Raw genomic sequence first — 16625 nt, 5'->3', positions numbered from 1 at the left:
TTATACTCCTCCAATATAGTGATGAAGATAAAATTTTACTTTAAAGATAAAGATTGATAATGAAACTCATATTTGTCTCGTTCCATTGTCATCCCCAAATTTTATCAATTATTTTTTCCTATAAAAATTATCATTGAGGATCAACTTTATATCTAAATGTGAGAATTTGATTTTCCGTTATTCACATGTCATTCATCATGTAAAAATATTAAAAAATATATAAACTAAAGAATAATTAGCACAATTAGAGAAATAAAATATATGGACCATCACTTATCAACAACTCAATTATTTGATTAATGAAGGAGTAGTTGGTCCATTCCCGCATAAAAATTACGATTTAGTTTTGTTGGTCTATCCCAGATAATGATTTGGTTTGTGAATCTGATTAATTCACATAAACAAAATATTAACAAAAAATTATATATAAATGTTGTAACAATAATTTTGTTTTCATGTTTGACATATTTGTTGTACCCTATGATATAAAATTGAAAAAATTGAAAGAAACCAAGTAAATATTAAATTAATATATATACCAAATAAATATGTCAAAAGCTAATGAAAAACTACAGTAATCAATACTAAATACAGGTAAGAGAGTTGGCTTAGGATTAATGCATGAAGTAAAACAAAAGAAAATTAAACTATAATGACATAGGAATTAAAATAAAGTATGTTTATTGTTATGAATTATGTGGTGATGAACCTAAGCGTATCAACACTTTTTTAGGCAAACTAATGGGCTGGCCTATGTGGCTCGCTCCAAATTATCATCTGTAACTCAAATTTCTCTTTAGTTATTAAAAAGAACTTTCAATCAACTATCAATAATTTTACATTGAAAGTGAAAGATATGTAATCAAATCAATGAAGTCAACAAAATAAAAACTCTAAAACAAAACAATTAAATTTTGAAACACACTGAGAAGCACACAATCAAGAAATGTGTTAAATCAAAGAGAGTAAAACTATGAAAAAATTAAGAATATGACCAAAAAAGAACATTACCTTACAAATCAATTTATTGGTTAGATTTAAAATTCACTTCTTAACAATAATTTAAGTAATAATAGAAAATTGAAAAACAAAATAAAATAAAGAAAAATAAGTTGTAAATAATAAGTCGAGATTACTGAGAGAGATAAAACTAATTTGAACATCCAATAGAAAACTCAATCAAAGATAAATTTAAGTCTCAAGAAATAGAGCATGTACGATATATTGTTTTTAGTCTGTTGTTTCAATTTCTCAATACTTAAATTCAAGTTTAAAAGAATTTGTAAAACACTTAACTCCGAGTTTTGTAATCTCTAAATTTAATTCTAAAATCAATATCATTTTAACAATTTATCTCATAAGACTATATCTGACTATTAGAAATAAAGAAAAATAAGAATTAAAGGAAAAATTAGGAAGAAGAAGCTCAAATAAAAGGAAGCTAAAAGAAAATAGTAAAGATGGAAAAAATGACAAAGTAGTATTAGGCACAACATCAATCTCTAAAACACCAAGACTTGAACGACAAACACGCATGCACTCAATTTTCAATTCCTCACCCTATCATGTACTATCAAAGGACTGAATTTTTTAATGCCATTAAATTCTTTTTTTTTTTATCAAATTTTGTTGCATAATTCAATGATGCAATGAATTCAATTTGAAAACTACCGCTATATCTCCTTCAATTATCCACATTATCCATCAAATCACATGGATAACAATTCTCGCTGATGCTATAATGAAGAAAAAATGGACGAGGAGAGAAAATTTTACCACTTTGAATTTTGAATTTCAAAACTAAAAATCAAAATCTCTTAAGCAAGTCTCCCGTCATAAGGAAAATAAAAACATATTATAATACCTAATGAAAAACTATTAAAGAAATTAAAAAAGAAACAATTACTGTATCCTCTATACAATAAGTTTTTCACTCTCATTTTGTCTTTTTGAAAAGTCTCTACCAAACTAAAGCTTGTCTCACATTTTCATCTACCCAATTTCGACCATTTTTTTTTTGACGCATTAATTGTACAAATATGGTCTACCAAATGACACTGTGATTTGTGAAGACGTATTTTAACAGTGTCATTACAGAAAAAATATATATCCAAGTTTGATTCTTGTGTGGATCAGATGCTTCACGATCGAAGAGGTTTCTTTTTCGGAGGTAATTTTTATCTAGAAAGTTGAAAAACTGGTAATTATTTTGACTATTAATCTCAGCAAAATGACAGGTGTGCTGAGAAAATAAGATACTTTAACAAACTCCTTTTCAACCTATTTATAATTTTCTAAAATAATTTTTAAATTCACAAATTAATTATAATTGTCTTATTAATAATAGACGTTATATATTAATAATTTTAATTTATTAAATGATATTTAACTTAATTAATACAATAATTTTTTTTTTTAATTTTGATTATTATTTAATAAATTTTTTGTATTTTAACTTCAATTATTTTCTCATTATTTTTCTTTATACTTAACTTTAATAGTCCATCACTTTTAATTTTATATTAATAAAATTTAGATGTGCGTATATGGGTTTACTTTTCTATGATAACAAAAAAAAGATGAAATTATTATTGTTATAATTACAAAAGTAAATATAACTTATTTTTATAAGTTTATTATAGATAATTATTTTAATTTAAAAAATATCTAAATTTAAAAAAGAGAGTCAAATATCAAGTATTAGTTTTAAAAAGTCACTTAAAGGTAAATTTAGTAAAGTATTATTTTAATTTAAAAAAATAGTTACTTAAACGGTAAAAATAGAAAACAAATGTATACACCAAAATGAGAAATCCATTTTATATGATAGTATAAATTATTCGTTTTTAAATTAATATTTAATTAATAATTTAAAAAAGTCAATTTATGAATTTTAAGTTTAATATAATTTATATATTTAAAAATAAATACGTTTTATAAAGTTAAATATACAAATAAATTCCTATAAGCATACACATAACACCGCAATGAAACAAACAAACATTAGGTAAGCTCTCAGCTTAAATTTCCCTAAATAAATCAAGCATAAGCTCCTTTTTTAATGAAAATATTTTCACTAGTTTTTTTAAGGTTTTAGACACTTTTTTTTTAATTTCTTGTGTGTTTAAATTTATGCTAAAATTAAATTTAGCATTTTAAAATAAATTATCAACAATTAAAAGTAAATTTTTTTACAACATAAAATATTTCTCTTGGATATAAAATAGAATTTGTATATTTGAGGAAATTTAATTATCATGAATTATAATTACAATATAATAAAAATTATTTATTAATATCTTTTCTAAATCAAGTTTTTCTTTAGATATTTTCTCTTAATATTTTATATATTTTAAGGTTTCCTTTTCTTTTCAGTTTTTTATTCATTTTGAAAAATTATTAATAACTAATATTAATCTTGTATGGTAATATTAAAATCTTATGAGTACGCCTAAAGATATTTATTTATTAAAATATAATTTATCTAATACAAGCATTTATTATAAATTTTAGTTTTATAAAAATTAATTTATTATATGATTTAGGATTGAGATGCCTAGCCATTCCAGAATTTAGATATTATTAATCCAAATTTACTAATATTCTTATTCTTAGTGGTAGATGATATGTAGTAGGATTGGTTTTTACGTGAATATTCATCAAAGTTTCATAATAACTAATATGAATAAAACAATAGCAGAAAAATATTATAAAAATAAAGAATTGGTTTTAGAATTGTCTAATACATTACTTGTGTAACACCCCAAAAAAACATTTCTTAAACATCTCACACACAAGTTATTTCATTAATAATAAAAACATCGTACAGTATTACAATCATCCATTTAGGAGTATCATAGTTCACACTGGAAATACATTATTATTTTTTTTAAAACATCATTACAACACTCCTAAATTTATTTATTTATTTCTTTAAACTACTCTTCATTTTTCTGTTGCTTCCTCCTTCACTTGTATTGGTTCGGACGTCGTTCCGGCATCTGCTCCCGTATAACATAAACGTTATACGATCATCGCAAAAATAAGATTTTTCGGCACAAACAAACAAGTAAGGGTGAGCTAACATGCAACACATCATTTATAAAACATGCATAATTGCTTTGATATAAACATCATATAATATTTAGGTCAGACATCCTCATACCATCATACCACAATTCCTATTAGACACTCGTCCCTCAATACCCAATAAACACCACAATATCCAATAGACACTACAATACCCAATAGACACCACAATACCCAATAGACACTCATCCGGATGATACGTTGATGAGTGGTCGCGGGAGGTTATGCACTTGTGATGACTTCTACTTTTTCTTACAAATATACTTCAAAATACTCCATACCATTCACAAGGTTAATCCTCAACACTATGTCCAAAACCAGCACATAGACCAGGATCTCCTGCCCCTCTCACCACATAATTCATCCTTCTCTACTTGAGACTGGATGATTATTAGAGTATCAGGATAACCTCCGACTACAGGACCCTCAACATCAACATATACACTAATACCATATCATTACAGAATCTCTCCATTAGACTCATATCATGCTCATATTCCTCAACTCATATTATACCATTACAAAATCTCCCCATAACACTCATATCATGTTCAGATGCATAATTTCATATCAACATCATAAAATACATTCATCACAGAAATCATACAAGATAAATATATTACAAACAAAATAACAATAATAAAATATTACTATAAATGGTCACCAGACACTACTGGAAAAACGCAATTTACAGACGGCATATTACCGAAGGCTTTGAAGCCCTCGGTATTGAGATGATTAGCGAAGGCTTGTAAGCCCTCGGTAACATTCTCTCTAATTTAAGTCTCAGATTGGAATTTTCGTTCCCCAGTTTCATTTTCTTCACGCTTCGTCGTTTTCTCCAAATTTTCCAATTTCCCTCCCCTTTGTTCTCTTCTCTGAAGCTTCCCCCTTCCCTTCCCTATTCTGCTCGTGCCCTCCAATGTGCCCTCCAATATTGAGCGATTTTGGGACAAGTGAGGGTTGGTTGGTTGACACTGGTTTGGGGATTCTTTGGCTGGGATTGAAGATGACGGTTTGGGGTTCTAAGCCTAGGTTCGCTGAGGCCGGTTTGGTGGTTTTGCGGTTGGGTTGGTTGACGCCGATTTGGGGGTTTTGCGGCTGGGTTCGTTGACGCAGGTTTCGGGGTTCGTGGGAGATGTCCGAAACGCGGCGGCAACGACAGTCTCACTGAAGGTTGGTAGATCTGGAGCGAATAGCATTGCGATGGTGATGGAGGTAGCAAGACGTGCTACGGCTGTTTTTGTGATGGCTCTGCCGGTCTGCGAAGGGGACAAGAGTGTGTGGTTGTGAAACTGTAGGTTTGTTATAATTAATTATGAAATAAAAATGAAATTGACTTTGCATATGTATGAGTTAAAAGTAAAAATTTGGAATTGGAGTCTGAGATTGAGATTGAGATTGAGTTTGAGTTTGCACTTGAAAGAATGGGAGTTCAGCAAAAGCTCATTTCTTTCTTCTTTCATTCTTCTCTTGTATTCATCATGATTCCTTCAAAATCTTCAAGTATCTATATTATATGATTGATTGAATATAATACTGTATGATGTAGTGATTCATTACATGGAGAAAATATTGAACGAATAAATGGTGCTCTTTAAGTGATTTTGTCTTGAAGCATGGTTAGAAAATGTTATTGTATTTTGTACTTTAAAATGAATAGAAACTGGGACTTGTGTGAAATTTACATACTGGTCAATATTTGATGAGTATACTGTGTGCTTTTTTAATCCATATCACACCCTTTTGAAGTTCCAAATGTAAGACCAGTAAGTAATCTTATTTACGAGATCCCAGAGTCTGTGTTTGGAATACATTTAGATAAAATTATGTGCTTCTGAATATTTTGGATGCCTTTATAAGGCTTTCTGTTGAGCTGTGAGACTTAAGCATGTTTTCATAGATTGATAAAATTTGAATAACTGTAGATATTATGATCATCGTTTGGCATTTCCTTTGCTTTTAAAACTTCATATCACGCAAGCTTGATTTTTTCAGTTTCTAGTGTATTGGGTTAGGATTTGTAGTCTTGCTTTTCTATGATGGGTCTTGGTCTTGGCTGTTTGTTTATAATATCATAGCTTATGACACATTCCTTGTATCTTCATAGATTGTTAATAAGGGATGTTAGTTTCTCAGTTTCCTGTTTTATATTTAAATTCTTCACAAAACTGCTGCTTTAAACGGGTTGTTGTTAATTTCAATGGACATTTGCTTCTGTTATTAACATAATTTTATTTATTATATTTCAGACCATGGCCAAATCTTTTGAGGTTACTGAGTTACCAGGTACATGAAGTTATGAATTTTATTTAATCCATTTGTTTTGTATAACTAGCTCTTGATGCATTTTCTAAAAACCACTAGAGCTCTTATGCAACATGATTTTGCAGTTAGATCAGCCAAGTTTATTGCACGCAGACAATGGGTTGTTGCCGGAGCTGATGATATGTTTATTCGTGTATATAATTATAACACGATGGATAAGGTCAAAGTATTTGAAGCACATACTGATTACAACTGTTTTCTTCTTTTTCAGATTTGGAATCTTGGCTCACCTGACCCTAATTTTACATTGGATGCGCATCAGAAAGGAGTAAATTGTGTTGATTATTTTACAGGTGGTGACAAACCATATCTAATCACTGGTTCTGATGATCACACTGCCAAGGTTTTGTTTTAATATTTGTTTTTGTTTGTTTGCTTCTTTGATTTATCTGTTTATGCAATTATATACATACATATATGCATATAACATATGAAGAGGAATAACAGTTGAAACTTACGAAACAGGTATGGGATTATCAGACCAAAGGTTGTGTCCAGACCCTAGATGGTCACACACACAATGTATCTGCTGTATGCTTCCATCCTGAACTTCCTATAATCATTACTGGTTCTGAAGATGGTACAGTACGCATATGGCACTCCACAACTTATAGGTAAAGTGGAATGCACAGATTACTGAGTTATGAGGTTTAATATTATGCTTATTGCATTTGTCACTTTCCTCTAGATTTTTTTTCTTCAATAGTCATCACTTGTGTTGGAAATTGGATTATTTGTTTATGGTTGACTTTTGACCTTAGAGAATAAAACTTATATGGGTCTGCCCTTTTTGTTTATTCTGTTTGTATAAGCACATAAAAAGAGTGGAAAGGTTTATTTTGGTGACTATAATGTCTAGATGTGATTTGAAATTAAGATAACACATATTGAGATTGATAGGACATATTCAGGTGTCTGGTTTTAAGCTGTTGCTATATTTATTGGAAGTATATTTTCAAAATTTGTTTTATGGTTTGATCTGCTTGCAGGCTGGAAAACACATTAAACTATGGCCTTGAAAGAGTCTGGGCTATTGGATACTTGAAGGGTTCACGTCGGTGAGCTTTTTTGTGGATAATTTTTTTGCAATTTCTTAATAAATTTTTTTATGCCCTTGAACAGTGTGAGTGGGAGATTGTTGTGGCAAATTGAGCCTGTATTATGAAGTTTCCTTGCCTTTACTCTTTTTTCATAACCAAAATTATTGGGTGCGTTCAAACAGAGTTGTGATTGGCTATGATGAAGGAACAATTATGGTCAAACTTGGTCGAGAGGTACCTGTGGCTAGCATGGACAACAGCGGAAAAATTATTTGGGCTAAGCATAATGAAATTCAGACTGTCAATATAAAAGGTGTAGGAGCAGATGTTGAGGTGTGAACTCTATAATAAAATTTTGGCTGATTAATTTGCTAGCATGAACTGTCAAGTTCTCTTTATTTTTAGTGACATGTGCAAGTACTATGCTTCTTAGATTGCTGACGGAGAAAGGTTACCTTTAGCTGTTAAGGAGTTGGGCACATGTGATCTCTATCCCCAAGTGAGTTAATATGTTTTTTATATTTTGTTTCATTTTGTTGCCTGGTTTTTCTATTTTTAATTACAAATTTTCTATTTTTAATTATTTTTTCTCTAATGCAAAATTTGGCAAATTCAGAAAGTAGCATTTGTACATGATTTAGCAAATTAGACATTTTGGTACATTTACATTGACCTCATCATCGGCATTTTTCTCATGTTTCATGAATCATGAATCATGAAACATCATGTTACATAAAGATTGAGTAACATATAAGATTAAATTCCATCCCCGTTTAGAACTTGTTTATATACCAATATGTAGTGGCAGGCGTTGAGATGCAAAATTTAGGGTGTTTGAATGAGTGCTTACATAATTGATTTAGTCACAGGTAAGCTTGAACTGAAGTATTATATGTTTTAAACTTAAATTTGAGATAAAGTGGGACATAATTTTCTCAACTCAATACAAAAGCTACATTTTTGGTTCTTTTGTTGTTTTACTTTGTAGAGCTTTAGTTTAGATATATATGCATCACATTCTGCAGCAGCCCAACGCCCTGTTTTTTTTTTCGCCTTTCGGAAATTACCGAAGGCTTTTGCCCTTCGGTAATTACCGAAGGCTTTTGGCCCTCGGTAATTACCGAAGGGCGAAAGCCCTCGGTAATTACCGAAGGGCGAAAGCCCTCGGTAAATGTTAGCGACAAGGGATTTACCGAGGGCTCATTGGCCGTCGATAAGCCTTCGGTAATTACCTTTTACCGACGGTTTTGGGTTGTTTCCGGGGGCTTTTGGCCTTCGGTAATGCCCTTCTTTTTTGTAGTGAGAGAAGAATCAAATGTTTGACAATCATTAAAATAATCTTAATATATAAAAATTCTTGGGGAAACAAGAAGTTGAATCTGGCAGAGCCGGTTAGACAACTTCTAATCCTTCCAGGAAGATGCAATAAAAATTAAATAGAACAATAAAAGTTCTGGGGAAACAAGAAGTTGAATCTGGCAGAGCCGGTTAGAAAACTTCTCGTCCTTCCAAAAAGATGTACTGAAAATAGATAAAACAATAAAAGTTCTGGGAAAACAAGAAGTTGAATCTGGCAGAGCCGGTTAGACAACTTCTCATCCTTCCAAAAATACAATATAAATAAATAAGAAAACAATAAAAGGTATGGGGAATACAAGAAGTTGAATCTGGCAGAGCCGGTTAGACAACTTCTAATCCATCCAAAAATACAAAAATAAACAACTAATAATATACAAATGGCATAACATAATCAACATCACATTTTACAACTATCACACTTGGATCTAAACACAGAAGCATGTTCTCATTCAAAATTCAAGATCATACAGAAACAAAATACTTCATATTCAAGATTTAAGATCAGACAAAAGCAAAATATTGCATATTCAAGACTCAAGATAATACAAAACGAAATACTCAAGGTTAGCTCCCCTTACCTCTATTCCAAACTTAATTTCCTCCTCTGAAACCGTTCTCCGAAAACTTCTAGAATTTCCCCTCTACAACTAGAATTTCCTCCAACTCTCTTCTCTCACAAATTTTTCTAGAATTTTGGTGGAAGTTTCAGCCTTCCCTCCCTTGCTATTTATAGCCAAAAAATTTTACTATTCATTTTTACTATTCATTTTTTACTATTCATTTTTACTATTCAAAAATATTATTTTAATCACCATTTGCTAAATTCTTATCTCTGATGATTCAATTCTACGTGGAGTGTTTATCTCTTCCACAATTTAATTTTTTTTTTGTTTTTTTGTTTTTTTTTTACTATTCACTTTTTACTATTCATTTTTTTTAAACCCTCAAAAATTTCTCCAATCCTTTATTTTAAATTGTTAATTTTTCTTATCAAGTTTTATTATTAATTATATTTTCTACCTTTAAAATTATTACTACAAAAAAAATAATAGATATTATTTATTACAATAGATAACATTTTTTTTTCTTTTTTTTGGACTTTACATTCTCCCAAACAACAAAAATTTTCGACCTCGAAAATTCGACACTTCACAAAAAAAGATGGGGATAAGAATGTTTTACATTATCTTCTAATTCCCATGTAGAGTCACCTGTTTTTCTATCCCAAACTACTCTCACTAAGTCGATAGTTTTCCCTCTAAGCTCCTTTGTTTTAGTGTCTTCTATACAAACAGGTTGCACTTCTACGGATAGATCCTCTCTGATTTGAATATCTTCTACTTCTAAAATGTGAGAAGGATCATGAACATATTTTCTTAATTGAGAAACGTGAAAAACTGGATGGAGTTTGGCTAACTGAGGAGGTAACGCCATCTCGTAAGCGACTGGCCCAATTCTTCTCAAAATTTGATATGGACCAATGAACTTAGGAGAAAGTTTCTTCGAACGAAGAGCCCTTCCTACTCCTGTAGTTGAAGTCACTCGCAAAAAGACATGATCTCCGACTGCAAACTCCAATGGTCTCCTCCTTTGATCAGCATATGACTTTTGTCTACTCTGCGAAGCCTTCATTCTTTCTCGTATCAACTTTACTTTGTCCGTGGTCTGTTGTAGTAATTCAGGTCCTATCAAAGCCTTTTCACCGTCCTGGTACCAGCATAAAGGAGTTCGACATCGTCTTCCATACAAAGCCTCGTAAGGTGTCATTCCAATACTAGCATGAAAGCTATTGTTGTAGGTGAATTCCACTAGAGGAAGTACTTCATCCCAACTACCCAGATGATCCAATACACACGTTCTGAGTAGGCTTCTAACGATTGGATGGTTCTTTCAGATTGTCCATCGGTTTGAGGATGATACGCAGAACTCATTCGTAACTTGTTGCCCATAGCTTCTTGTAGAGTTTGCCAGAATCTAGAAGTGAATCTTGGGTCTCGATCTGACACAATGCTTGAAGGGATGCCGTGCAATCTTACTATCTCTTTTATGTACAGTTGTGCCAACTTAGCCATTGACATTCTCAGATTTATTGCTAAAAAGTGAGCAGTTTTCGTCAATCGGTCAATGATGATCCAGATAGAATCATTACCTCTCACTATCTGTGGTAAATGAGTGACGAAATCCATGGCAATGCTATCCCATTTCCATTCTGGTATGTCTAATTGTTGTAGCAATCCTCCAGGTCTCTGATGTTCCACCTTTGCCTTCTGACAAATTAAACAAGCCGCTACAAATTGTGCTACTTCCTTCTTCATTCCTGGCCACCAAAAGGACTCCTTCAGATCATGATACATTTTAGTCATACCGGGATGTATGCTAAAACGACTTTTGTGTCCTTCTTCAAAGATTAGTCTTTTTATCTCTGCATTGTCTGGTACACATATTCTACTTCTAAATCTTAATACATCATCAGATCCTAACCTAAATTCTTTAGCCTTATCTGTACCAATCATTTTTGTTATCTTTTTCAAGCCGAGATCCAACAACTGCTTCTCTTTAATTAAAATGAGAAAATCGCTAGATATAGTCAGACTACTACATCTAATGGAATCTTCTCCAAACTCCATCTGTAACTTCAGATCTTTGAACTTCTCCACCAACTCTTGTTCTTTGATCATCATATGAGAAACATGAATTGCCTTTCTACTCAAAGCATCGGCTACCACGTTTGCTTTTCCTGGATGATATAGAAGTTCGAAATCATAATCCTTCAAGAATTCCATCCACCGTCTTTGCCTCATATTCAGCTCCTTTTGGTCAAATAAGTACTTCAAGCTTTTGTGATCGCTGAATACTTGAAATTGAGCTCCATAGAGATAGTGCCGCCAAATCTTCAAGGAAAATACCACCGCTGCCAATTCCAAATCATGAGTAGGATAGTTCTTCTCATGAGTCTTTAATTGTCTTGAAGCGTATGCCACCACTCTTCTTTCTTGCATGAGCACACATCCTAACCCCTGATGTGAAGCATCACAATAAATCTCAAAAGACTTACTTGGATTTGGAATAATCAATATTGGTGCACTTGTCAACCTGTGCTTCAATTCTAGGAAGCTTTTCTCACACTTATCCGTCCAAACAAACGGTTGATCTTTGCGAGTTAGCTGTGTTAAAGGCGCTACCATTTTAGAAAAACCTTCTATAAATTTTCTATAGTATCCAGCTAAGCCCACAAAGCTTCGGATTTCCGTCATAGTCTTTGGTTTCTCCCATCGTAGCACTGCTTCCACCTTGGTTGGATCTACTGCTATGCCTTGAGCTGATATAACATGTCCCAAGAATTGTACCTTCTGCATCCAGAATTCACACTTTGACAACTTTGCATATAGTTTCTTTTCTCTCAAGATCTCAAGCACAATTCTTAGATGCCCCTCATGTTCTTCTCGACTTTTGGAATAAATAAGTATGTCATCTATAAAGACTACGACAAACTTATCTCAAAAGGGTTGAAAGATTATGTTCATGTAATCCATGAACAAAGCTGAAGCATTAGTTACCCCGAATGGCATAACTACATACTTGTAATGCCCGTATCTTGATCTAAAAGCAGTCTTCTGTACATCTTCAGCTTTAACCAAAATTTGATGATATCCAGACCTTAGGTCTATCTTTGAAAATACTTGAGCTCCATGCAACTGATCCATCAAATCGTCAATCCTAGGCAAAGGATACTTGTTCTTGATGGTTAGCTTGTTCAACTGCCTGTAGTCGACACACAGTCTAGAGCTACCATCTTTCTTCTTCACCAGCAGTACCGGTGCCCCCCATGGTGATACGCTTGGTCGGATGAATTGTTTTTCCAATAGCTCTTCAATTTGCTTCTTCAGTTCTGCCAACTCTGCTGGGGCCATTCGATATGGAGATGTCGATACGGGTCCAGCTCCAGGTATTAAATCAATGGAAAATTCTACTTCTCGTTGAGGTGGCAATCCTGGTATTTCTTCTGGAAATACATCACTAAACTCATTGACTATGGGAATATCAAGATTTTGTTTATTTTTCTCAATTTCCACATGAGTCAAGATAATGAAACACAGAGATCCTTCTTTTACTTCCTTCAACACTTGTTGTAATGACAACAGCTCCGCTTCTTCAGGATCAGGGAAAATCAACTCCTTCTTGTTACAGTCTATAAGGATACGATTGGCAGATAACCAATCCATTCCTAAGATTACATCTAAACCTTGTAAAGGTAAAGATATAAGATGTACTTTGAACCTACGTCCTTCTACAATGATTGGACATTGAGGACACATCCTCGATGTTTTTATCAATTTAGAGGCCGGTGTAGATACTATAAGATCATACTGCAGCTCTTTTATGGGTAGGTTCAACTCTTGAATAAGAGTTTCAGATAAAAAGGAGTGTGTCGCTCCAGAATCAAACAACACATTCAAGTCTCTACCAGCTATATTACAACATCCAATGATGAGGGTACCTGATTTGGCAGCTTCTGCTCCCGTTAAAGCATAGACTCTTCCAGTCGCTTGTGGCCTATTGTCAATCCTTCCCTATTGAGGCGGTTGTTGAGGTTGAGTCGTTTCTCTTCTTTTAGAGGGACAATCTCTAGCAAAATGTCCTTCAGCTCCGCAAAGAAAACATTTGTTGTGCACATTAACTTGTGGACAGACGCTCTTCAGATGAGGTCCTCCACAAACGAAACATTGGATTATTCTCTGCTGGTGTTGTTGCTGATGAGAATTCCTATGAGGTTGTGGTCTGTCATAAGGTCGATTCCTTACATGTTGTCCAACTCGTGACCCAGATGGTCCTCCCACGCTTTGTAACTTCTGCTGAACTTCCATCTCCCTCCTTAACCTTTCCGCAACTTTGGCATGTTCAACTAAAGCAGAAAACTCTTTAATAGCTAAAGGGTTCAAGGCTAGTTGTATGTCTGCTCTCAATCCATTTTTAAATTTTCTACACCTCCATTCTTCATTTGATGGTTGGGTGTAAAAACGTCCCAACTGTTTGAACTTGTCTGCATACTCAGCCATCGACTTGTCACCTTGCACGAGTTTCAAGAATTCCACCTCTTTTGCATGTCTTACACTGTCCGGAAAGTACTCAGCGTAAAACTTATTCTTAAAAACTTCCCAGCTAATAATCTCACCACCTTCCTGTAATACTAGCTTCATGTTGTCCCACCAGTGTATTGCTTCCCCGAACAGCTGATACTCGGAATATGCCAAACTAGTTTCTGATGAGCAATTTTTCACATCAAAAATCTTTTCCATATTTCTTATCCATAGATCAGCCTCATCCGGACTTGTTCTCCCATTAAAAGTAGGTGGACGGTGTTGTAGAAAGTTTTCTAAGGTCCATTCCCGAATCCTTTGAGCTTCTACAGACGTGTCATTCTCAGATAGTTGCCTTAAGGCTTCCACATGTTCTCTTTGGCTGGCTTCAGAATTTAGCCTAGCCGCTTCTAATTGTTGTAGAGCTGTTTCATGCTGTTGCACTAAAGCAGCGCCCTGTTGTTGAAGAGCAGATGCGATAGCCTCCAAAGCTCTTGCCAAGCTAGGCATCTCAGGGGTTTCACGGTTGGGTTGTCTACGTGCCATTTCTCTCTGTTCACACAGAGAATTATTGTTATTATGATTTATAATATGAGTTTGTAGGATAAATCCACAACTCTTAGGTCGTCTTAAGGACGAACCGCTCTGATACCACTAAATGTAACACCCCAAAAAAACATTTCTTAAACATCTCACACACAAGTTATTTCATTAATAATAAAAACATCGTACAATATTACAATCATCCATTTAGGAGTATCATAGTTCACACTGGAAATACATTATTATTTTTTTTTAAAACATCATTACAACACTCCTAAATTTATTTATTTATTTCTTTAAACTACTCTTCATTTTTCTGCTGCTTCCTCCTTCACTTGTATTGGTTCGGACGTCGTTCCGGCATCTGCTCCCGTATAACATAAACATTATACGATCATCACAAAAATAAGATTTTCTGGCACAAACAAACAAGTAAGGGTGAGCTAACATGCAACACATCATTTATAAAACATGCATAATTGCTTTGATATAAACATCATATAATATTTAGGTCAGACATCCTCATACCATCATACCACAATTCCTATTAGACACTCGTCCCTCAATACCCAATAAACACCACAATACCCAATAGACACTACAATACCCAATAGACACCACAATACCCAATAGACACTCATCCGGATGATACGATGATGAGTGGTCGCGGGAGGTTATGCACTTGTGATGACTTCTACTTTTTCTTACAAATATACTTCAAAATACTCCATACCATTCACAAGGTTAATCCTCAACACTATGTCCAAAACCGGCACATAGACCAGGATCTCCTGCCCCTCTCACCACATAATTCATCCTTCTCTACTTGAGACTGGATGATTATTAGAGTATCAGGATAACCTCTGACTACAGGACCCTCAACATCAACATATACACTAATACCATATCATTACAGAATCTCTCCATTAGACTCATATCATGCTCATATTCCTCAACTTATTATACCATTACAAAATCTCCCCATAACACTCATATCATGTTCAGATGCATAATTTCATATCAACATCATAAAATACATTCATCACAGAAATCATACAAGATAAATATATTACAAACAAAATAACAATAATAAAATATTACTATAAATGGTCACCAGAGAAGAATCAAATGTTTGATAATCATTAAAATAATCTTAATATATAAAAATTCTTGTGGAAACAAGAAGTTGAATCTGGCAGAGCCGGTTAGACAACTTCTAATCCTTCCAGGAAGATGCAATAAAAATTAAATAGAACAGTAAAAGTTCTGGGGAAACAAGAAGTTGAATCTGGCAGAGCTGGTTGGACAACTTCTCGTCCTTCCAAAAAGATGTACTGAAAATAGATAAAACAATAAAAGTTCTGGGGAAACAAGAAGTTGAATCTAGCAGAGCCGGTTAGACAACTTCTCATCCTTCCAAAAATACAATATAAATAAATAAGAAAACAATAAAAGGTATGGGGAATACAAGAAGTTGAATCTGGCAGAGCCGGTTAGACAACTTCTAATCCATCCAAAAATACAAAAATAAACAACTAATAATATACAAATGGCATAACATAATCAACATCACATTTTACAACTATCACACTTGGATCTAAACACAGAAGCATGTTCTCATTCAAAATTCAAGATCATACAGAAACAAAATACTTCATATTCAAGATTTAAGATCAGACAAAAGCAAAGTATTGCATATTCAAGACTCAAGATAATACAAAACGAAATACTCAAGGTTAGCTCCCCTTACCTCTATTCCAAACTTAATTTCCTCCTCTGAAACCGTTCTCCGAAAACTTCTAGAATTTCCCCTCTACAACTAGAATTTCCTCCAACTCTCTTCTCTCACAAATTTTTCTAGAATTTTGGTGGAAGTTTCAGCCTTCCCTCCTTTGCTATTTATAGCAAAAAAAATTTACTATTCATTTTTACTATTCATTTTTTACTATTCATTTTTACTATTCAAAAATATTATTTTAATCACCATTTGCTAAATTCTTATCTCTGATGATTCAATTCTACGTGGAGTGTTTATCTCTTCCACAATTTAATTTTTTTTTTGTTTTTTTTTACTATTCACTTTTTACTATTCATTTTTTTTTAAACCCTCAAAAATTTCTCCAATCCTTTATCTTAAATTGTTAATTTTTCTTATCAAGTTTTATTATTAATTATATTTTCTACCTTT

At 33.0% G+C, this 16625-nt stretch overlaps 1 protein-coding gene across 1 annotated transcript; it reads left to right on the top strand.

Moving 5' to 3' along the window:
* The first annotated feature begins 5011 nt into the window (after positions 1 to 5011).
* Positions 5012 to 8106, top strand: LOC108333802 (coatomer subunit beta'-2-like). The gene is made up of 9 exons (XM_052870189.1): positions 5012 to 5104; positions 5209 to 5372; positions 6342 to 6378; positions 6629 to 6760; positions 6883 to 7031; positions 7407 to 7475; positions 7640 to 7790; positions 7891 to 7956; positions 8074 to 8106. The coding sequence occupies exons 1-9, from the start codon at positions 5012 to 5014 to the stop codon at positions 8104 to 8106; spliced, it is 894 nt and encodes a 297-aa protein (XP_052726149.1).
* The last annotated feature ends 8519 nt before the right edge of the window (positions 8107 to 16625 follow it).

The sequence above is a fragment of the Vigna angularis genome, chromosome 11, assembly GCF_016808095.1.
Source record: "Vigna angularis cultivar LongXiaoDou No.4 chromosome 11, ASM1680809v1, whole genome shotgun sequence".
NCBI classification, from domain to species: Eukaryota; Viridiplantae; Streptophyta; class Magnoliopsida; order Fabales; family Fabaceae; genus Vigna; species Vigna angularis.
Note: the sequence above shows the minus strand (reverse complement) of the source record. Positions and strands in the feature narration are given on the sequence as shown.

Excerpts from the sequence above, each read along its gene's own strand:
- LOC108333802 (XM_052870189.1), top strand. The coding sequence starts at position 5,012 with ATGTGCCCTCCAATATTGAGCGATTTTGGGACAAGTGAGGGTTGGTTG. Across the intron at positions 6,379-6,628 it reads TGAGGTTACTGAGTTACCAG|ATTTGGAATCTTGGCTCACC; the intron begins GTACATGAAGTT and ends CTTCTTTTTCAG. Across the intron at positions 7,476-7,639 it reads TACTTGAAGGGTTCACGTCG|AGTTGTGATTGGCTATGATG; the intron begins GTGAGCTTTTTT and ends GCGTTCAAACAG.